A 23,282-nucleotide genomic window follows, 5' to 3' on the forward strand; every position below is an offset into this window, starting at 1 on the left:
AAATAGCTGTAACATTTCAGAACTGAGCAGTGCTGTTCCCACAATCTAGTTCATACAAGGAACAGGGTAGGAAATCTTCGCTTTCTGGGAGAGGGTTAGGCACGATGTTCACTGTCTTGTCTGCCAGGAGTCCCAGCACAGACACTGGAGGGCCGGTGGAGGGGGATGCTCTGGCAAATGGTTTGCAGGCAGGGTCTGGCTGCAGCTCTGCAGAGGAGTCCATCGAGTTCTCCATTCCATCGCAGGGACAAACAGAGCTGGGCTGACGAGAGGGTGCAGCTGGGGCACGGAGCAGCTCCACAAAAAAACAACCCCGTCAGACTCATCTCCTCCTGAACGAGCTGGGGTCAGCCTGGAGAAGAGCAGGCTCCGGGGAGGCCTCAGAGCAGACTTCCACTGCCTAAGGGCGCCTGTAAGAGAGCTGGAGAGGGACTTTTTGCAAAGGCATGCAGTGACGGGCCGACGGGGGATGGCTTTAAAACTGAAATAGGACAGATTTAAAATTGATATCGGGAAGAAACTCTTCCCTGTGAGGGCGCTGAGGCACTGGAACAGGTTGCCAGAGCGGCTGTGGATGCCCCATCACTGGGAGTGTTCCAAGGCCAGGCTGGAGCACCCTGGGGTAGTGGAAGGTGTCCCTGCCCTAGGCGCGGAACTGGGAGCCCTTTCGGGTCCCTTCCGTGGACGCGTTCCCGTCACACGGCGCGGGCCGGGCCCCTCCTGGCCGGCCCGTCCCGCCCCGGCCGGCGGCGGCAGCGGCGGGCCCCGCCCCGGAAGCCGCGGGGGATGGCGGTCGCGGGGCGGCGGCGGGAGCGGCGGCGGGGCCGGGCGGGGCGGGCGCGGGCGGCGGCGGCGGCGGCGGGCGGCGCCCCCGGGCAATATGTTCAAGAGAATGGCAGAGTTCGGGCCTGACTCCGGCGGCAGGGTGAAGGTGCGGCCTCGGCGGCCGCCGGCGGGGCTCGGGCCGCGGGGGGCGGCGCGGCGGCGCCTCTCTGAACGCGCCGTGTCCGCTTGTGTTCCTTTTCTCTAAGGGCGTCACCATCGTGAAGCCGATCGTGTACGGGAACGTCGCGCGGTATTTTGGGAAGAAGAGAGAGGAGGATGGTCACACTCACCAGTGGACGGTGTACGTGAAGCCGTACCGGAACGAGGTACAGTAGAGCCGCTTCCCCGAAAGGCTGGTCAGGCTTTGGAACAGGCGGTCTGGGAAACCGGGGAATTGCCATCCCTGGAACTGTGCAAAACGCCTGTGGATGTGGCACTTGGGGTCATGGCTTAGTGATGGCCGTGGGTTAAAGGTTGGACTTCGTGATGTTAGAGGTCTTTTCCAGCCGAGCGGCACCGGGACGTGGGGGTTTGAAAAGCCGGGATTCGCGGAAGGGGCGGGAGGGTCTTTGGCTGTAAGCAGAGAAAACACACAGGCTGGTGGGTTCCCGGAAGGGAGGACCACGGGAAAGGCGTGCTTCCATTTATGTTTTTTGGAGTGATCTTTCCAGTTAGGGGAAGACTGGAGAACATCTCTGGGGACGAAATACTCACAGATCTGTGTGCCAGAACTAATTTTTGGATTTACCGGTTTGCTTTCCTTCTCTGCTTAAAGTCAGAGGAAATACTGTTTAAAATCAGAAGGAGTGTAGGCATGTAGCATAGATGTCTGAGTAGAAGCTTGGTGTGCTGAATAATCAGAAATAACAATGTTTCTGTTTCAGGACATGTCTGCATATGTGAAAAAAATTCAATTCAAGTTGCATGAAAGCTACGGTAATCCTTTAAGAGGTGGGTTTTGCATTTCAGCAGTTGCTCCTAGAACTGGACTTTTGTTCCAGCTTTGTCATGGGATTAACACTTCTATGTTGCCTATTGCAGTTGTTACCAAACCACCGTATGAAATCACCGAAACAGGCTGGGGTGAATTTGAAATAATCATTAAGATATTTTTCATTGATCCAAATGAAAGACCTGTAAGTACATTGAACTTTTAACAAAGCTTAAATAATTAATCATGGTGGCCTACAGCTCTAGGAAATTGCTGGTCAAAATGAGTCTCATTGGCCATGGAAGTAATAAAAGTCTGTTATTGCAGAAAATTATTTTAAGGATGGGGCACATTTTCCTCTTCCTGTGCTTCACTCCTGGTATTCATGAGGGCTTTTCCGGTGCTTAGCTTCTCTGACGTTTACTAATATGTGACCACATATTATGCCTTACCTGGGCTGAGCACATGCTGAGGATTTCTCTTCCACATAGCTTCCAAGTTCTAGGATGTCTGAGTATTTTAATTTTTTTTCTGTCAGATCAAAATCAGTCAAAAAGTAGCAGGGCTACTATGCTAGCATGAGTCTCTGACTAAGAATACCAGGTTGAAACAACTCTGTAGTTGCATAAAGTACTGGAATTAATGCCTTTCTTCCATTCCTGTGTTTTAGACATATCTTGTAGGTATGTTTATGCAGGTATAGGTAGGAAACTTGATTGTGCTGTTTTGGGGGAAAAGTATGTTTATTTCTGAAAGGATTGAGTTCCTTCTGTCATGTGAACAATCCTTTTTTAAATCCATTTTTTTGCTAAATGACAGCACAACTGAATTTTATGGCTTTCTTGAATACGCGGCAATTGGTAACAGTGGGTGTTCCTGTTGGGCTCAGTGGCATCCTGACTTGTATTAATTCCGTTCGCAGCTCGACCAGGCTGTCCTAGCTGGTTGGGTGTTTTTTCTTTGCTGCTGTTCTTGGAAGACTGTTTTGGAGCCTGTCACGTTCTTCCTTTCCAGGAAGTAGCAGGGGGAGTCAGGCACTGCTCTGTTCCATCGCCGCTCCTGGGCCTGTTTGTGCAAGGGGAGAAGCGTGGGCTGTGTGTGCTCTTCCCAGACCACGGGCCAGGGGCTCAGCAGCTCCTCGGGGCTGCACAGGGGCTTCCAGTCCTCTCCCCACCTGCCATTTGCAGTGCAGGGATGGAAGAGTAACCCCATTAAGAGAGGTTTCAGTGAAAAGTGATTCACAGCCTCCCTGGTGCTTCATTTTCTCAAGAATAGGGGATAAGGTCACGGAAAGCACTTTCTAAAACTGATTAATTGAGAAGGTCGGTTTGGATTAAATCACCCATTTGGAAATGTTTCAGAGAAGGTGGTATTAGTATTCTTTATGTACCAGTCCTAAACCACTTTCCCAGACATTTTTAGTCTCAAGAGGCCTTTGGATAATTGGCATGTTTTAACAGTTAATGTTAAATTTAAAGTAATTCTACTGAAGCTATATGATATTTGTATTTGCATTCCTAAAGTATTTTTAAATCCTATACAGTTATTTTGTTAGAACAAATACTACTTGTTGCTATCTAGAACGAGATTTCTACAAGTTCCGTACAATTTTCAAGCTAATAAAATTCTGTCTTTGCATAGGTAACTCTGTATCACTTGCTGAAGCTTTTTCAGTCGGATACCAATGCAATCCTGGGGAAGAAAACGGTAGTTTCTGAATTCTATGATGAAATGGTATGAACATTCTTAATGTAATCCTCACTTTATTTTGAAGAGTGTTATTGATACCATGTATTTTTCTCCTTCATTAGATATTTCAAGATCCTACTGCAATGATGCAGCAGCTGTTAACAACGTCTCGTCAACTAACACTAGGTGCTTATAAACATGAAACAGAGTGTAAGTTGAAAATTAAAGTATTTTAATTTTAGAAATAACTGTAGTTGGACTTGCTTTTTTGTCTGGGCTGTAACAGTACAATGGATTTGGATGCTGCAAAAAATTATAATTTTGCATTAAATTTAACTTCAACTTTTGCCAAGGTTACTTTGCATGGGCTTTCAGGTCAGTATGGGCTACATCCTTACCTGAAAACTTCTAAGATTTTCTTATCCCTATGGCTGCTAAAAAAAAAAAAAGAAATTGGAATTACTTGGTATGAAGAGTGATGGCATGAACTACACCTAGTCTGACATCTTTGAAATGAATGAAAACAGAGAACAAATGAAGGCCACCCTGTGGTACAGTTCTGTTCAGCACTGTAAGCAAAGGTCACACTTGAAGGCCTGAAGTACAGAACAATTAGTGATGTTTAAGTTAAAGCAGCAACCATCTGTGGATAAAGAGTGGTGTCTGAAAGCTCTTCTTCCCTTCTACTCTGATTGTAGGTAATTTCATAACGTACTTCTTCAGTACAGTGTAATGGTTTTTGTGTCCTTTTATCCAGTTTGTCTCCAAATGTTAGCAAAAATATTAAGGGAACTAAGGAAATTAAATTAAAGATACATTGGTTCATAAGTTGTAATGCATTTAGGGATCATTTCTGTTCTGATCTTCTGTATTTCATCTCTTATTTGCTTTCTGAGAGTAGAAGATACAGTATTTGTTGAACCAAAATCCTGCCCTATTAATTACGAACTTTAATCCATTGTAGTCTACCTCACCTGATCTTATGTTCACCCGACAACAAATGTCAGGTATTTTTTGGACAGCAAACACCTAGAGCTAGGAGTGGTGAGTGATTATGAGTTTGAAGCTCTTCAGAGTTAGGGTTGCTATTTGGCTTATGTCTGCTTGGCTGTGTGGATGTGTGAGCTACGTGTATTTCCTGCCTTGGTTCAGTCAGTCTTGAGGTGGATTTTTGTTTTTGTTGTATGTTACAGTTTTTGTTTAGAAAATGTTTAATAATATGATTCATAAAAACATCCAAATTCAAACTGTTTTCATTTAAAATTTTTGGATATTTCTCCAGAGAGTAGGTAGAAACTTTCAGTGTGGTTTCTTTGTATAAATACGTGCTTAAAATGCGCTAATGAAGCAGATAATATTTGCCACTGCCCACAGTTATGTAATGTATGGCATATGAGTGGTCTCCGCAGCCTTCATAGACTTGTTGGCTTTACCATCTTTGTCCTAAAACTTGTGCATGAAAAAAATAATAAAAAATAGGATACTTGATGTCAGATATTCTTAAAAGCAGAGCAGCATAACCAAAGGTTTCAGATAGGTAGAATTAAACTCCAGTGAGGCATAGAAAATGGTTACAGTACATGGATAAGGAACCACAGAATGGTGGAGGCTTGAAGGGACCTCTGGAAGCATCTTGTCCACCTCCTGCCCTAGCAGGGCCACCTTCAGCTGGTTCCCCAGGACCATGTCCAGATGGCTTCTAAATGTGTCCAAGGATGGGGACTCTACAACCACTCTGGGCAACCTGTGCCACCACTCGGTCACTTTCACAGCAAAAGTTCCTCGAAGTTCTCAGGGAACCTCCCATGTTTCAGTTTGTGCCTCTGGCCTGATGTGCTGTCACTGGGCACCATGTATTCGTAGTTCTCTGTAATTTCCCTTCTATTTGCTGTCACCATGTCAGGTTCCATTTTCCTCACCGAATCTTAAAAAAAAAAAAAAATAACCTGTAGAAAATTGTTTTATGAGTTGTATAACTATCTGTAAAACTGATGGGCTGAATGAGGCTGTAAAACAAGGATTTTTTTAATCCAGGTTCCTACGTGGATGTCATTTTGATTACAAACATTGAATCTCTAAGGCTAACAATAACAGATTTTTTCAGGACATATGCTATCCAAATTACTGTTTCAATTAAAAAAAAAAAGGCAAATTTCATGGTACTTAAAATATATTTTTTTCTTTATCACCACCACAGTTGCAGATCTTGAAGTGAAAACCAGGGAGAAGCTCGAAGCTGCCAAAAAGAAGACTAGTTTTGAAATTGCTGAGCTTAAAGAAAGACTAAAAGCAAGTCGTGAAACCATCAACTGTTTAAAGAATGAAATCAGAAAACTTGAAGAAGATGATCAGTCTAAAGATATGTGACAAGTGCTGACTTGAGTGTGTACTGAAAATGGAAAGACTTCAGTCATGGAATTGTATGAGCTCTCTTCAGTTCTGGAACTGAGACTATGAGAATTTTACTGGCAAATGATTGAAGTTTGTGGCAATCAGCTCCATAAATGGAAGAAAAAAGAAAGAATGTATCCTTGTTTTATAGTTAAAATCTGTGGGTACTCAACAATTTATTTCAAGCAGAAGTGGTCTTGAAGACCAGACTACTGGTTCTTTGAAAACTGCATTTGAGTCGTGTATGAAAACTTTGTATTAAGTCTTGTATTAGTTCAATGTGATTTTACAAAATGCTGGTGTTTACTTTTTTTACTTTTTTTTTTTTCTACTGATTGTTTAGAGATGCATCTTTAAAGCTAAAAATAAAATACGCAGTTTTTTATTTTAATGGTTTTTGTCTCTGTCCAGCTGTGGGCTTCAAGAACAACTAGTAAGTAGCATACTGTGATGTAAGGCAGATGTTGAAATACAAAGGTATGCAAGTTTTTAAGTCTGGTTGCAATGATTTTTGGCATGTCCTTATTATCAGCACAGTGAAAACAGGGTTTTAAATAGCTTGTATATCTACAGGTAAGAGTTTCTAGCCCCAAAGCTGCTTTAACACATATAAATGCATCAATGCTACAAACTATGCTCAGAAGCAACAAATAATTTCAGTACTGTTTTGTAGGATTTTGTTTCATATTTGTACTGCAATGCAGTCACTTCATCAGATGTTATCTCTGCCACTTCCTCCTGCTCCAGCCGGGTGTCCCTCTCACAAGAGACAGTCTTCCATGAATTCCTCCAATGGGAGAGCTTCTCATCGGCTACATTTCTTCAGGAAGCATGAAGTCGCAAGTCCTGCCAGCAAACCTGCACCGGTGTGGGGCTCCTTTCTGTGGGGCCACAGGAGCCCATCCAGTGCAGGCTTCCCACAGGATCACAGTCTCCTTTGGGCATCCCTTTGCTCTGGTGTGAGGTCCTCCACAGGCTGCAGGTGGAGCTCTGCTCTAGCGCCTGGAGCGTCTTCTCCTTCCTCACTAAAGATGGTGTCTGCAGGGCTGTTCCTCCATCTGCTCCTATTCCCCCTGCCCAAGCAGGTTTTTTGTTCCCCTTTTAAAATCAGCAACCTGGTGGGCTCAGCCTTGGCATGTGGCAGATCTATCCTGGAGCTATCTGGCACTGGCTCTGTTTCACGCAGGGGAAGCTTCTGGCAGTTTCCCACAAAAGCCACTCCTACCCTCACTACCAAAGCCTTGCCACATAATTCTTAAGTCACTAGCAATGTTCCCCCAAAATATCAGTGCATGATTTTATCAATGCTTTGAGAATGAAGCACTCATTTCTTCATATTTGAAACAACTGCTGATTAACGGGTTTTTTTATGGCTTGGTAAATTGAAATGAAAGTTTCATCACTCAATATGTAGGCTTAGGGTTTTCGTTAAGACCAGCAACTTGGCATATTTGGTTTATGGTATTATGAACACACATAGGTTGAGGAACAGCTTGTACTGTGGTGTCCACTCAGATCCTTCCTAGCAATGCAGAATATCCAAATTTGTCAGTTTTTGGCTACCTAAGTGCTTTGGTTTCATTATTCAGTAGCCAATTTCTTTTTAAGCAGCAGCTGAAGAAGAATGCTATTTTCAGAGCTGTGCGCTGAGAATAAGACTTGCGTGAGCCACACTGAAACAAAAATGGGAATGGAAAGCACAATTTTGGGCGTATACAACATTATTACTCCCATATTTGTCAGTTAAAATAATAGCAATGATGACCAACTCAAATGGAATATTAAAGAGGTTCTGCAGGAGCTGTAACTAACATGGACAGGTCTGCCGAAACAGACTTGAACAGACCAAAAAATTATGGAGATGTACCTTTTGAATCCAACTTTTTTGTGGGAGCCTGAAATATTTTTTTTGTTTGCATCCAATAAACAGCCTAGTGTTCTACGATACAGAAGCAATGATCTTGGCTCCACTGCTAGTAGCCATCAGCATGCTAGACCACTGACGTAACTTTTATTTGGAGTTAGTGGTCTTGTTTTCATCAGTTTTCCTTCCTACTTTTTGTATTTTTTTTTCTTCTCCTTTGCACTCTCTGCAAAGATCCTGGGAGAGTCTTTAGGCTTCTCTCTCAAAAATAAGAAAATAGTCCTAATTTGCTAACACAGCGGTCTGAGCTGAGTAGTCACTGTCAGTAGACAAGAGGAACATTTTAAACAACTTTCTGCTTTACAAAGTTCCGTGTTAGGATCTGTGTTTTCATTGGAAAACACTTTTTTCAGATACTGAGAAAGTAACTGAGCCCAGTATTAGACAGTAACTATATTCTGGGAGAAGTTTACAGTAATTAACCATAGACTCAGTCATAGAGTATCCTGAGTTGGATGGGACCCACAAGGATCCAGTCCAGCTCCTGGCTGTGCACAGGCCATTCCCAAGAACTGCATGGATCTCAGAGGTGGTGTTTGTTCCCATGTGCTCTGCAGTTAAAGGTTATTGATGCAAACACCTGAGAGCATGTCTGTACACGGTAAATTCACAGTAAGTGTTGACCTTCTAGTGTATATAATTTTCAAAGTTAGAACTGAAATGGAGTGGGGCACCTAAGGACACAGTTGCATTTCAACTCCATCACCTTGAAGAAAAAGACAAACCCAAATGCTACACTCCGCTTGATTTTTGGCAGCCCTAGGAATACGCAATTCCAGAAAAATAGCTCCAGTCTCTGCCAGGGTGCAAACTTAAATGCTGTTTATATTGCTGGGACTGACCTTAGACTCTGGCTTCATCGTGATTTATCATTGAGAAACACAGTTGTATTTAAATCTTGCTTTGCAAAGGAGAAGAAAAAAAAATCTCACTGTGCTATAGGTACAGTTTAATATCACTGAATTGCACAGTGATTTGTTCAGTTGCCTACACTAAAGCTTTAGCCACCACTTGAAGTAACCTTTTGCTAGGTAAACATGGTTTATCTCAGTTTGCATGCTTACTGTTAGGAGTTTTACCAGTGAGCATCAATATCAAATGTGCAAAACTATTAGTGTCATTGCCACTTCCAGTATAAAGATTTGGGCATTTTAAATGTTTGAGCTAAGATAAATTAATAGTCATCACAATAATTTCAGACAATGACTCATTACTCAGAACCCAATATTATATATCACTACTCCTTTTCTTACCTGGCTCCATCTCATATAATTCTGCTGTTTCCTTTCAGTTTAACAGACTGTGAAGAACTATAACTCAGTTTACAGTCAGACTGTGAAGTACTGTAAGGCTGTTGCCCAGGATGTTTCTCACCAAAAGTGCCATTATCTGACAGGAGATGTGTAGATACAGTTAAAGACTTTTTGTAGTCAATAGAGATGGAACTGGAGGCAACATTAAAGCACTGTGGTAATCTTCTTTCTAGACAGTTGCTGGTAATAACACCAGCCTTTTGCTGCTTATGCATTTCATCCATATAAAATACATCAGTGTATGTTTGCATCTTAATGAGAAGACAAATTTAAGAGCCTCTCAGGTTGTTTTCAGACATGATGTTTTCAAAACACCAGGTGGCAGGTATGTCCAAAATATTCTTCAGTCTCTACAGCAGCCTAATGGCTGGAACTTTGTCAGATTTGTGACATCCTTGGTTGATCTCATTTGCTTTGAGACTTGGTCATCTGACAGAACACCTGTATTTGTTTCTGTAAAGGTGACCAAATTATCTCTTGCATGTTACAGAACTGTTCAGCAGCCTTGTCAACAAATCAAGTGTGCTGTGCAGGAAGCACAAAATAAAGCATGAATGTTTACAATTTTTCTTCATTTGGGAAGGGAAGTGACAGTATGACGGCACAAAACAGAATTTAGGCACTCTACTGGACTGCATACTTTGCTTGCACTCAATTGCAGGTCCAAAATGGTAGGATTTTACACCAGTAAAAGTAATTACTTTTTACAACTTAATGTTGATTATGTTAATAAACTTCTTTGACTACTTACTGCTTAATGAATGCTACAAATGTACCTTTGGCTTCCAAGTGTGTTGGAACTTCAAATTTTTTTGCATACGGCAGGGAAGAACAGTTTCACTTAATAGGGGGAAGAAAAGACAATTAGGATGGCAGAAAAGATTAGCAACAATCAGAAATTCATGTTATATATATTTAGTTGGGATTTATGTAACATTCGCTTATGTTCATACTATTTCCATTTAAAGATGTTTTAAGCTAGCACATGAAGTAATGTAAGTTTCTAGTGAAACAGTCTTGCCTATGAAAATAGGTGATACACATCCAAAATTAAAATTTATGTCTTGATTTTCATAGGAAAAATCTTTTGAATGTCAATGATTAGGCCACAAAAAGAACTTCATTAACATTGCAATATACAGTATTTGTCCTACTCTGCCCCTAATAATGACTTTATTTTTAAGGTCTTCATTTGGTAAATGAGGAGCTGGCCCTTCTTATTCCCACACTTGTGGGGAATTCTGTACTTTAGGACAGAAAACAAATTTCATCTGATCTACTACTGGCTTCTGCTTTGCAAATACTTTCAGCTGAAGTGACCAATAGCTTTTTTGCTTCTTAATATCTTAATTCTGCAATGCTGGGCAAGTCTCACAGTTTTTTTCAGTCTACAAACCAGCTTTTTTCAAACTGCACAATTTTTTTAACCTCTGATCTAGTATGTTAATAAAAAGCATCTCTATGTTTTTTAAAGTAAGAATTAATCCAGGTTATTTTTGTTTTAATTACTGTCCTGAGTAGAGTGATAACTGTGTTCCACCTAAAGTTCCATTCAGGTCCCAAGCCACCTGAACTCTGAGTGAGTAAAAAGGAGAATGTTGAGAAGTTATGTTTGAGGAGCTTGCAGTTAATTTCGGTGTTATTTCCTAGTTTCTTTATGGACGTTTATGTAGTTGGTAAAGCATTTACTTGGTAAGCTAAATATTCCTGAGTGAAACTCAATCTGCATCACACAGTTTTAGTTCTTCACCATGAGATCATGAGAGTACTCTCCTGTGCTGCTGCCACAGTGAGCTGTAGACAGTCAGCTCTGCAGGACTTCTCTAGGACTGGGCAGGGAACAGGCAAGGAAAAACAACCTCATGTAGTGATTAGGGCATTAGAGAAAACAAATGGAGTGCTTTTTTTCAAGCTGAAAAAAGCCAGCATCTCAGGAAAGAGTTGCATCCTTAGTAAATAATATGTCTAAATTAGATGGAATTATTTTCCCATTACTTTTGAAAGTTATACAGCTTTTTAGTGATTGTAGAATAAATCTGCATATATACATATATATATTTCACAACTGAAACTGTTTTTTCCTGCTTGCTACAGGTTAAGTGTGTTTGCATGGTGAAGAAAGACGCAGGACTAAACTAGACAGACTGAACTCCAGCACCCACTACATAGTGTTTAAAATGATCAAAGCATCTGCTGCTTTGCAAAGCTTTGTGATTGCTCTGAATCTTCTAGTCCTTATCAGCAACAGGCAGGAGGTGCAGTGTTAAATGGAGATGGGCATTGCCTTGGATCACAACAGAAAATTGTGGGCCATGTCAGATGGCACGACTGATTTGGTGTGCACTCAACTGCCAGGCCTGCAAGTCACCAACCACAAGGCTGCTGGTCTTGGGTGGTACTTTGTACTCTTGGAGCATCTCATCACTGATCTGTCTGCTAGCCCTCCATCCTGATAGATTCACTCGACATCATTTAAGTTAGGGAATAATGTCGAGTGAATTTCAAATTCACAATTCAATTCAATTTCAAATAGCGAAAACAATCTAGCTGAATTTAAACTAAATTGTGTCGTGAATTTTGCTTGGTTTTTATTAGTAAATAAGAAATGAGTCCTAGTCCTTGTGCATTTGCTGAGAATAAAGAAGACACATTTCTAAGGCTGTGAATTCTTTCTAGTATTTTTCCTCTCGGGGATAAAAGACAGAAACAAAATCATTACTTTTTGGATTGGGCTGACACAGTATGTGTATTTTAAAATGGAAAAGCAGTAAAACTCTTCATGGATTCATTGTCTGAAAATATTTTGTTCATAGTTTAATCTCATCCCATATGGTACTAAAAGCTTGCAATTGCTCTGCCTCTGTGTTTGGAGATGGAAATGCTCAGTACTTCACTAAATAAACCTGACCTTCGATCCTTGTGAAGTGAGTGAATTTCCATCAGACCTCCAATCCTTGTGAAGTGAGTGAATTTCCATCAGATCTCTGGTGAATGAAGGTAATAAATCAGTAAATGAAGAAGCCACATTTTAATAGAAGAAGGGACACTTTAGTAATATTTTATATTTCATGATAGTTAAGACTTTACAGCATTCCTTTACAAGTATTAAGCTAAGGCTTTTGGAAACCTGAAGATACCCTATGCATAAATTTAAACCACTTGTCAGTTTGTCACCTAGGCATTGCTACTGCGTGCCTTCTTGTTGACTTTGCAGTAAAATTATTTTTTGCACTGTATTTTGCGCAATTGGCAAACAATTTGTCCTTTATAAGTTTTATCATTCTCCTCAGTTCTATGCTACAGCTACTTCACCACTCAATAAACACTAGGCAAATTATCTGTAAGAGAAAAAGCAGTGTAACTTCGTTTTGCTGCTGCTGTTACTTCCTGAGCTTTATCTGACACTGATGCTGTAGAGTGCTTCAGTCTTACTTAAATGTAGAGACAGTTTTTGTGACAACTCAGGATACATTGTGATCATCGAATAGCTCTGCACACTCAAGCATGTAGAACTTGGTTGGCAGCTGTTCTATACCTGATCACTTCTCTGTGGTCTTGTGTAAAAATACCCCTAAGAAACCAAAATGCTGTGGCTGAACCTCTCTCCTAGTATTCCTGATGCAAAAAATAAAATTTGCTGATCTACCGTATTTTAATAATAATAACAACGTTTTGTAAATGCCATGTAATGCTAAATCATTGATGTTTCACATCAGATGCTTGTTATCATTACAGCTTTGGTAGGAATTTCTGTATAAAAAAACCCCAGCACCACATAAATCAACTCAGTTATTTGGGTTCATTCTGATCTCTTTACTGCTCCATAGTCATAGGAGCAATAGTCCAGGTTTTTTGAGGACTGACTGTGGTTTACTCTACTGGGGTTAGAATTGCATCCAAACTAACTTCAGTGAAGACACTTAGTAATTGCAAAGCAGAACTGGATTAGAAGTAGCATTCTCATGATCAAAGATTCCAAGAAGCTTTTGTAATAATTGGAGGATAACAACTATATAAAATGTGTTTGCTTCTCATATTTAAATGAAGCATAAAGATAAAATGCATGAGAGGCATATTAAATGAACACACAGATACTTTATCTGATAAGACCAAAGCAATTGAGTGGGCTTTTAATTTAGGCATTTGACTGACTTTGTGAAAAAAAGAAATGTTTTTGAAGTAATGCTGGCCTCGTTCCATAATATCTGAAAAGTTCACTCAGTTGTGGATTGCTCCACAGGGCTATTCCCCTCACTGATATTATTATTTATATTGTATCCTGAGAACACTGCACAGGTAAAATGCACAGGCAGAGTTTCCAGGCCTGAAGGCCTGCAAACTGAAGGGGCAATCCAGGATGGGTGGTATAATAAATTGCAGTTCTTTACTCTGAGTGGAAGCAATGTCTTTCAGCTCTAAAATTATACCTTCCATCCACTTTGATCTGAAGAAACATTCAGTACAGTACAGTTCTCATCCTGTGGCAACACAACTCAGTCTGACTATGGCAGGTGAGAGAGGCAACTGCTGTGTATGAATTCACCATCTTTAACAAATCAGACTTATTTTTTTAAAAAGTAGTATTCCAGGAAGTCACTTGCATGAAAAATATTGTTTTGGTATTGAAAAAGGAGAAATGGAAAAAGAGTTGAGCAACCATCTTTAACAAATCAGACTTATTTTTTAAAAAGTAGTATTCCAGGAAGTCACTTGCATGAAAAATATTGTTTTGGTATTGAAAAAGGAGAAATGGAAAAAGAGTTGAGCAAAAATATTCTGAAAATCTGCCATTTGTAGCAAAAAGGCTGTTTGAGGGTTGAAGTGGGTACATGTTTGGTACAGAATTAAGCAGCCTTGGGAGAAAAACTTAAGAACAAAAACTCTAAGCATTTTGCTTCATACTTTGACAAAATAATCCTGTACCCACCAGTTTGAAAGCAGAACAAAAAACCCAAATACTTCAGGCTGCTTCACAGAGGTCCGCATTGATGAGTGGATCTCATTTAAAACCAGCATATGCAGTCTACCCTGAGCTCTGACACAAACAGCAACTAATTGAACATCTCAGGAAAGGCCAAGAGTGTGACAGAGAGAGAAGGAAAAGCCCATCAAAGACCATCTATGGTTCACACTTACCAGTTTGGCTCTCTTGACGTAATGAAGCTCTCTGCCATGAGGGACAGAAGTTTTCTTAGCAGTGCAATGAACTTCCCCAAGAGGCACGCTCATAAAACTTCAGCTTTTCTCAATTAATCTTGAAGGTCTGTTTCTTTAGGGTTCTTTAATGTAAACACAAGACCTTTTTTTTTTTTTTTTTTTTTTTTAAAGCTTTAAAATGCTTTAAAAATTAAAGCAAAAACCGTTCTGTCATCTTTCCCTTCTCCTGCAGCAGTGAAGCAGCAGGGAATAACAAACACAGTTGGGCAAATCTCTATTAGTAGAGTTAGTTAGCCCCACCTGAACCAAACTACTTCAGGAAAAATCTTATGAGCAAGACTTCCTTTGTCTCCATCCTTCAGACTCTTCCCTGTACTTGTTTCTACATGAGAAAATAATGATGGTATATATTTTGATTTTGTCCCTAAATTGCCTTAAAATGTAAGCTATTATATGCTACTGAAGGGAAATCTAATTATTTCTGCTTGAAATAATTATTGCTTAAAGTATCATTATATTAACAACTCTGCTTTTATTTCCTTTGTTTCAAGCAATTATGTAGTTTGCTTCTACTAGCTTATGTGTGAACTTAGGCAGTCCTAAAAGTGAGAAATAATATTCTGGCTGCAAAATAAGGCAGTGTAGAAACAGCCTTACATTCCATTACCAATAATTCTGCTTTGCCACAAATCACCTTTTCTTTTTCTATGCCTCTTCTGAGGGAACATGCCCAAAGTTATTTCCACAGACTTTTACATTGGCAGTCTTAGCTCTAACTTTAAAAGTTATTTTTTCAAGGGCTTGGAGTGGTTCATCACTTTGAATGGCCCATTACCTTCACTTGGTGGTTTCTGCCCACATGGTAATAAGGTTATTTTTTTTCCTGAAGAAGCCCACTCCTTATATGATGGGGAGAAATGAAAAAACACCTTGGCACTCTTGCTTTTCTTCTCTTAAAACATTGGGGTATGATCAGTACTTCAGCAATGGCTTCATAAGCTGAGCCTTTCCCTAAGCAGGGATGAGACCCTTCTGGGGGAGGGTAGGTGACACCTTTCAGAGTGCTTCAATTTTCACCTGTCTGGATAAATCACGATGCTTAGTTATCTACTCATGTCCAGATGTGATTTTGGAGTTTGTGGGACAACGGCACAAGAATGAAGAAGGGTGATGCTTGCTCTGCCAGTGCTCAGAACAGCTGACCTTGCACTTCCTCTGACCACTGCTTTCACTAACAAATTATGATTAAGAGGCAGAAGTGTAATCCTGCCAGTGTGATCTTGGGTTCCCTCTGTAGATTTACTGCAGAGTAGGCAGAATTGTTTTGGAATACAGAGAGTGTGTTTTACTGTCTCTCAACATGATAATTTGACTTCTTCAGAGAAGCTTTTATTTTTTTCCTGAACTACTATATCCATCCCAGAGAAACTGCACGCCACCGTGAGTCCAATTTATGTCACTATTTATATAAAAGTTCATTTGAAGTATTTTATTGTATTTTATTTTTAATATATTTTATTTTTTCTACTCCAGAAAGGAAAAACACAGGATTAAAACAATCACCATTATATCTAATTTTGTTAAATCAGTTCTATCACTTCTAGGAGAAAAAAATTCGGGTGGCAACTTTCAATGTTCCTTTAAACTTCTTTCTGAGCATAGCAAAGGGCAATTTTCTAGGAAAAGCCATGGGATCACTCTCATTTCGCAGGACACGCTAATTTGTGTGCAAGAGAAAGGAGTTTCAGAAAGGCAGACACACAACTCTGGTATGTAATGTGGATTAGAAGTTAACATTGAAGAGTATTTTCTAAAGACAGTTAAGTTATTCTGCCAACCTGTAATGTCCCTTAGCTATGCAAATGACCAAGCAGAGCAGCGATTATCTGCCTGTGGCAGATCTTTCCACCCTTTCCAGACCTTTCTAATGCAGGTCTTTCCACTACTGCTAAGGATAGCTTTTTGAGAAGGTACCTGCTGCCCCTAAAGACACCGGGTTGCCTGAGGGTCATTTCAAAAATCTTTGAACATGAAAAAAATTATTTAAATGTAGTCCTGGAACCTGAAATGCTTCATTCACCCATCATGAAAAGCTGTCTGTAAGCTGATGCAAAATACACACAGTAAGAGCTATTCTAATAAAAGTTTACATCAGTTTGCCAGTTTTCTTCCCTTACTGTCTCAGATCCTACATGTTGCCATGTTATCACCAGACTTTCTGCTACTCCCCTGCATTTACTGATTGGAAACCATAGCAAGACATATTCTTGTAACAATGCAGACCTAAGGAGAAAGTTATGTTTTCTCTCTAGTAGTCACCATTCATAATTTATAATATACACTGTGAAAAGACTGAAAAAAACATTGATTGATTTAAATCTGCCCTAATTTTTGACCAAAGGCAAAAACTCCATACCCTGGTGCTTAATCATACTTTGCATCAAGTACAAGCATGCAGTTTTCCATACAAATTCCATAAGGTGTTTAATCTGCTATTGCAAAAATACTTATTTGCATACAATCACACCCTGCTGTGGTTTTAAATGTTTTCTGAGAATACATTTTGAGACTATTATCTTAACCTCACTGCCTTTCTACCCACATACAGACTAACAGACAAGCAAACCCTTTAATTTCTATTCAGGCCTCACTGTAATTAAGTTGCAGTACATTTGTTCTTTAAAACTATAGGACTCAGCTTATTCCGTAAGTATTACTGAGGAATACACGGTTGTTAAATTCCTGAGCTGTGGCAGGATCTTCAGCTTACAAATAAAAGTTCTTATTACAGGAGAAAACAGTGATGGGCAGTTTGGGGTGTTGCTGTAGTCTGAATTGTTTGTTCATGCCATGCGTGCCGGGTGTTGAACAGAAGCAGTCAGCCACAAACAGCATTATCTTACCTTTGAAAGATCTTAACCCAAGTACTAAGGAGCACTGACCCTTCTTAGACATGTCAGGGTGAAGAACATCTTTTTACTGACTTTCTTGTTGGAGACAGGTTTGACCCAGATGCAGAGAATATGTACCTATACAAACACATCATGGGACATAGCAGCACATGCTACGCCAGGTTCTCTTCCCCATCATTCAGTGTCTGACAAATGAATTATGTTACTTGGTTAAAGAAGATGATGGAAGTAAAAAAGCAAAAACCTTAAGAACAAACAGTACCACTTGCTGACTCCTGCTATAGCTGCACCCTGACAATCAACTCCTCTTCTTGACATTTTACAAAGTATTTTAATACTTTATCAAGCCACTAGCCAGAAAGTACCATAGCTGACTCTGGCTTTGTTTATGCCAAATCCAAAGGGTCTTAGCCCCACAATGTTCTTGAATTGAGTTTTAATATGTAGTTGTTAACCTGGAGCAAATGTATTCCACTTCTGTCATGAATATGCCACCTGAAATAACGTATAGTTAGGGCACAAGCAGATGGTAAGAACGCATCTTACGAAGCCAGAAGCCGTAAATTGCAATGGGCCTCTGGAGGACAGGCAAAGTGGGGCCAGTCAGCCCAGATTGCTCAGGAACATGCCTAGTCAGACTCCAGATACCTCCCTGGAAGGAGGTCACATGCCTCTCTCGGCAACTTCTTATGATATTTGACCACCTTCATGATAGAAAGTAAGACAGAAAGAGACAGAAAGAGAGGTAGAGAGACTGAAAGAGAGAAAGAGAGCAAGAAAGAGAAATAAATACATCTCTGAATCTAAGCAGAACTTGGCAGTATGTGCCCATTCTCTCTCAGCTTATCACTGTGCACCTCCGAGAAGAATCTGGCACGTTTTTTCACGTAGGCAACAGCAGTAAGTTCTTCCTGTAGCTGCCTCCTTAAGGCAATATACATTTTTCCAGCCCTGTGACCATCTCAGTGTCTCTGTCCTATATTAGCTATCAAATGGCCATACTGCATCAGACTACACAAGTATCCCTAACTCATTTCTGAACATAATGACCAGGACTAAACAGTCAAGGGTAGAAAGAACAGGTCAGGTACAGCACAATCTTTTTTGATATATATTCAGCTTTTTGTAAATCATTGGAAAACCAGAACCAAAGGCCACTGTATTCCACTCAATTTACTGCGAATGCACTGCTTTGCTTTTATTTCCTTTATTGGTTTTGCCTGCATTACTTTGCAGTTAGAGACCAAATTTCCACTTCTAGTCTAACACCCATGCTGTTCAGCAGAAGGAGATCCTTTTGAAACTCCTTGCCGTCAGCTTCGTAGTGGACTACTGCACAGGATTTTGCACCAGCAGCAAACTGTGCTGCTGCTTTTACTCAGCTCCTTCCAAGACCATTTCTACGTATGTTAACTAGTGCAGGTCCCAGCATGAATCCCTGTGGGAGTCCAATCTACTCTCCCACATTGTAAAAAAATGACTATTTATTGCTACCTTGTTAACCCTTCTCTTTAAGCTAGTTACTAATTCACAGGAGAGGCTTCTGTCCAAGCCTGTGACAGCTGGTACTCTTAAGCAGCACTGCTGAGAGACAGTGCCAGAAGCTCTTTTGAAATCACTACAATGAATCACCCTGGTTTATCAGTTTGTTGATTTCGTCAAAGAACTTCATAATTATGACAAGGCTCCTCTATCTACAAAAACTCATGTTGATTTTTCCACAGTCTGACGTATTTGTCTGTATGCTAAAGCCTCACCCCACCTCTCTGTCATTAGTTAGGTTCTGTGACCTGAGACAAGTCTTACTGACTATTCCAACAAGAGGGCTCAGATGCTGAAAATGGACATTTACATACCTTAAATCTGAAATTACTGCCTCATAAATTCTCACTTGGTTGTTTTCTAGCTAGAAAGGTGCATACATTCCATAAATTCTTTCTTCAGTTATGTTCCTAAAACATCTCTGACCGCTTTCACGTGTACCTCCCAGCAAGCTAATTCTACTCTTAAAATCCCAGCCCAGATGATCAATTAAACAATTTCACTGGATTGATTTCAAAGCTTAAGGAAGCTGTAATAATTCTATGATGGCTATAGCACACCCTATGTATGTGGAAAATACTAATTTATAAGTTCACAGATTGAAGATGAAATGAAACCCATGTTCCCCACAAGCAAATTTCAGGCTTTCTAATCACTGAACTACAGGAAAAGGACAGGGTGGCTTCTCCTAGCCTTGAATATGCACATTCTGCATAAAAAGTGTCCAACAAAAAAAAGCTCACTGACATCAACTCCAAGTGGAGCAAGCAGCTCCTTCCAACTCTGTTATTTTGAGGATTTTGAGGGACACACTTTTAAGTTTTGCATCTGTAACATGCCTGCTTGTTCTGCCTCTTTATTGAAACACTGAAACACTTGCTGTGTTGGCAAATGGAGTATTTGTCAATATCCTGGTTAGAACTCGCAGTGTAGACTTAACTGACCATTCCTGAATTAGCACTGTCGTGGCTGAAGCAAAGCTGCACAGTCCCCCCACAAGTTTTCCAATAGCAGTTGTAATACTGGCTAATGGGACAAAACAGACACAAGCCCAGCATCTGTCAAGATTATTTAGCACTATTGCCCAGTCACTGTGACTTCAGTCACATAAATGTCATTTCACAGTGAAAAGTTTAGCCAGCATCTTTTTCAGAGTGGATCCCAAGTGATCCTGTTCGTCCACTTGCTTCTATCACATGCCACATAGGAAACCGGGAGAGAGAACCAGATGCAATTGAATTCATCCACCACCAAGTTTCTTCATCATTAACTGCCACAAATCCAAGCTGTGCAGTACCAAGGCCCGCTGCAGACCTAACCCACATTTCCTTGTAAGCAAAATGAAACTCTATTGCTTCTCTTGCAAAAGAAGCACAGACATAATTCCACTAATGCTAATGCAGTATCAACTAACACAATGACAAATGCCCTAATGAAAATCTAAGCATTTACTCAATAAATGAATAAGGCAAAGGGAACTTGTTGCATGCAGAGATTTAAAATAACCATTTCCTCCTCTGAGAGGCCTCTATTCTGTCCCCCAAAAGGCACAAAACAAAAAAATGCTGCATGGTAGACAACCTAATTCTATCATACTTGGTGCCCACAAGGAAGCAGAAAACACAGCTGCACACGCTGCCTAATTTTTAGACATCTGCCATTTGATGGTGTTCTTTGGACTCTGTTTTGGACATAGCACATAGTCAAGTGTACGCAGCTCTGAGGCCCTTAAATAGATTTATATCCCACTTGCTTATTACAGGTGTAATAACCTGGAAACAGATGTGTGTACATTCAACAAACTGATGGTTCTCCAAGGAAACAATCACGAAGAAGTTACAGGAATTGCCTATGACAGCCTTTTTTAGGAAAACGAAACCAGTTCAATTTGGTCACACAGAACAGTAACTTGTGAGAAGAACGGAATTAGTATGTATACTTGTGAGGCCCAAAAAGCAGCTTCACTTGCAGTGATGTTTTTCAGGCTTTCAACATTCAAATGATAAAGGAGCAAACATCTAGCACCTCTAAGAATAAACTACATAATACCTCAGACAGCAAGCTCAAACTTAAATGAGGTCAGAGGAGATATCTAAGTTTAAAATTACATTTTTGGAACTCATTGTATTATCTTTAGAAATTTACTGACCAACAGCAATTACCCTGTTCCTCATGGAATATTACTTAGATCCTTTAACCTTGTCAGCAGTTTATTCGTACAAAGACAAGACAATTTATAAAACTGAGGAAAACCAAATTACAATACAAATAGCCATCAAAAGAATTCCTGAATGGCCAGTTCTGCTCCACTTTTCCCTGTAAGAGCAGAAAGTTTGTCATATTCTAGCATTTCAGGAAAAATTGTCTATTTCATTTCAGGAAAAATTCACTATGTGAATTAAAATGTCCAGCTGCAAGACACCTTTATTTACTATTGGATTTATACTTTCTTTTTGACTTTTACGTGAAATCACAACTAATGACAATACTCAATGAAGCACTAAACTACTGGTGTAAACTACCTCAACCTTGCACTTCTTCTGAAAAAAAAAAACCCCAACCCAACTATTAACTGTACTGCGGAGGTGTTCTTTCATAAGAAGGGCAGGATTTGGCCATAAGTAGCTGCTGTATAGCCCTTACTGTATGCATGGGATTTGTTTGGTTGTGAAAACAAAAACTTCTTGATGTGATATACAAAGAGTTATTCTACTTAACCTGCCACACAAGGGGATGCAGAATGTGACGTGACTGGAGTTACTCTGTTCAGCGAGCACACTAAGTCCAACTCTCTTTGTAAATTTGTTTTCCAGCTTCTGAAATGCTGCCATAGCCTGAATGTGTGGGGTTTAATTTTTAAAAAGAAGGGGGTTTTAGTGTCAAATGGATTTTGGAAAATATGGGTCAGAATACAATTACTGTAGATTGCCTCTTATAGCAGAGAAAGCGCACAAGCTTCTGCACTGCATTTCAACCAGAAACATGCTTTCACTGCAGTCATAAACCAGGAAAGAGTGTTTCAGCCCTCACCTATAGCTGTGTTAAATGGTGCCTATAGGAATATCAAAAGCCTTTTGTATTACAAAACAAAGTGACAGCAAAGTTCTGTGATTTGTCATGAGGCTGTTGCTATGATTTTATTTTTAAGAGAAACTGTATACTCTCCTATGTTTACTGCAAGAGTAGAAGTTATAGTTGAAATAGTAAGGATCTGCGTCCATATTCATCTCCAAAAACACATCTTTCTGTGCTGGAGCTGGTGTAGACATACCTCATACTAGTGAGAAATGACTCCCCTGATGAGAAGACAAACTCTACATGAAATGCGAAAGGTTCCAAAGTCCTTGGAAAAAAAGAGATATAAGTCTCCATTTCATGGCCTTGAGAAGTTTGTTGCCACGAATCCCTGAATAGCATATGAAAGAAATTGCAGAAACACAATGCAGAATTTGGCATTCTATTCCCCAAGAGTCTTCCCTTTGTCAGGTTCAGATATTAAGAAAGAATACAAAATAAATAAGAAAACACTGTTTTAATCAGATAAATCACTGACTCAATTAGGTTGGAAAAGACCTCTAAGATCACTGAATCCAACCTGTAACCAATGACCACCTTGTCAACTAGACCACAGCATGAAGTGCAGTCGCTTCTTGAACACCTCTAGCAATAGTAACTCCATCCGCCCCGGCCAGTCCATTCCAATAGTTAGCAACCCTTTCCATTAAGAAATTCTTCCTGATGTCCACCCTTAACCTCCCTGGTTGCCAGTTGCATGGGGAAAGAGGATGACCCCCACCTTACGACAGCCTCTTTTCAGGTAGCTGTGGAGAACAATAAGGTCTCCCTTTATTCCAGGCTAAACAACTTCAGCTCTCTCAGCTGCCCCTCTTAAGACCTACCCTCTAGACCATTCCCCTGCTCCATTGCCCTTCTCTGAACACACTCCAGCGCCTCAATGCCTTTCTTGCAGTGAGGGGCCCAGAACTGACACAGGACTCGAGGTGAGGCCTCACCAGGGCTCAGTACAGGGGAAAAAAATCTGCTGTTAAAATGTATGTGACTGGACTGCGCACCTGCTTACAGGATTGAATACTGCCTAAATCAACACAGGCCAAGGGCAAAAGTGCTTGCCTCGCAGAGTCCAGATTTCATTATAAAAGCCACCAAAACATGTTGATATCATCTTGTAAGAATTCAGGAACTGAAACAAGAGTGCTCTATGAATCAACACTGAAATACATTAGGACAATGCGATAAGAACTTCTGAAAATACAATCTACCGTATATCTGATGCAGCTCAAATTTATTTCCTCTTAAAACACTAAGAATCTTTCCAAAATACTTACATGACCAAAGTTTTAAATTCTGTTGCCTCATAAAAGCCATGCACGTAGCACACCCTGTAGCGGCTGTATAATACCATATAAAAAACGCTGTAGCAAACAAATTGAAAAGTTTAGTTACCAAAATAATAATTTTACAAATTTTATCTATGGATGAAACACTTACGGAAAAGCTTTAAAGATGGTAGCAGCATCTAATTTTTAAAAAGAGAGAATGTGAGCTATAGTAAAACAACACAGAAGGCTTTTGACTTC

The 23,282-nt window shown here is 40.2% G+C and overlaps 1 protein-coding gene and 1 long non-coding RNA gene across 4 annotated transcripts; one reads left to right on the top strand and one right to left on the bottom strand.

The window, feature by feature from the left end:
- The first annotated feature begins 849 nt into the window (after positions 1-849).
- YEATS4 (YEATS domain containing 4) lies at positions 850-6,227 on the top strand. 2 transcript variants are annotated; one of them, XM_066183229.1, is made up of 7 exons: positions 850-931; positions 1,032-1,151; positions 1,710-1,776; positions 1,867-1,961; positions 3,398-3,490; positions 3,568-3,655; positions 5,643-6,227. In XM_066183229.1, the coding sequence occupies exons 1-7, from the start codon at positions 881-883 to the stop codon at positions 5,810-5,812; spliced, it is 684 nt and encodes a 227-aa protein (XP_066039326.1). In that variant the 5' UTR covers positions 850-880; the 3' UTR covers positions 5,813-6,227. The 2 variants fall into 2 exon arrangements, with proteins under 2 accessions (XP_066039326.1, XP_066039327.1); XM_066183230.1 differs by having other exon boundaries at positions 3,398-3,463.
- Positions 4,339-15,053, bottom strand: LOC136289432 (uncharacterized). Of its 2 annotated transcripts, none has more exons than XR_010720798.1 (3): positions 14,210-15,053; positions 9,825-9,913; positions 4,339-5,369 (listed from the first exon to the last, which is right to left on the bottom strand). It is a non-coding gene; the product is annotated as an uncharacterized lncRNA (long non-coding RNA). The 2 variants fall into 2 exon arrangements; XR_010720799.1 differs by lacking the exon at positions 14,210-15,053 and adding an exon at positions 11,982-12,058.
- Positions 15,054-23,282: the final 8,229 nt, after the last annotated feature.

Source organism: Chamaea fasciata, unplaced genomic scaffold (assembly GCF_029207755.1).
Source record: "Chamaea fasciata isolate MVZ Bird 193981 ecotype frontalis unplaced genomic scaffold, bChaFas1.0.hap1 SCAF_5, whole genome shotgun sequence".
Lineage (NCBI taxonomy): Eukaryota > Metazoa > Chordata > Aves > Passeriformes > Sylviidae > Chamaea > Chamaea fasciata.

Excerpts from the sequence above, each read along its gene's own strand:
- YEATS4 (XM_066183229.1), top strand. The coding sequence starts at position 881 with ATGTTCAAGAGAATGGCAGAGTTCGGGCCTGACTCCGGCGGCAGGGTG. Across the intron at positions 1,962-3,397 it reads TTGATCCAAATGAAAGACCT|GTAACTCTGTATCACTTGCT; the intron begins GTAAGTACATTG and ends GTCTTTGCATAG. Across the intron at positions 3,491-3,567 it reads CTGAATTCTATGATGAAATG|ATATTTCAAGATCCTACTGC; the intron begins GTATGAACATTC and ends CTCCTTCATTAG.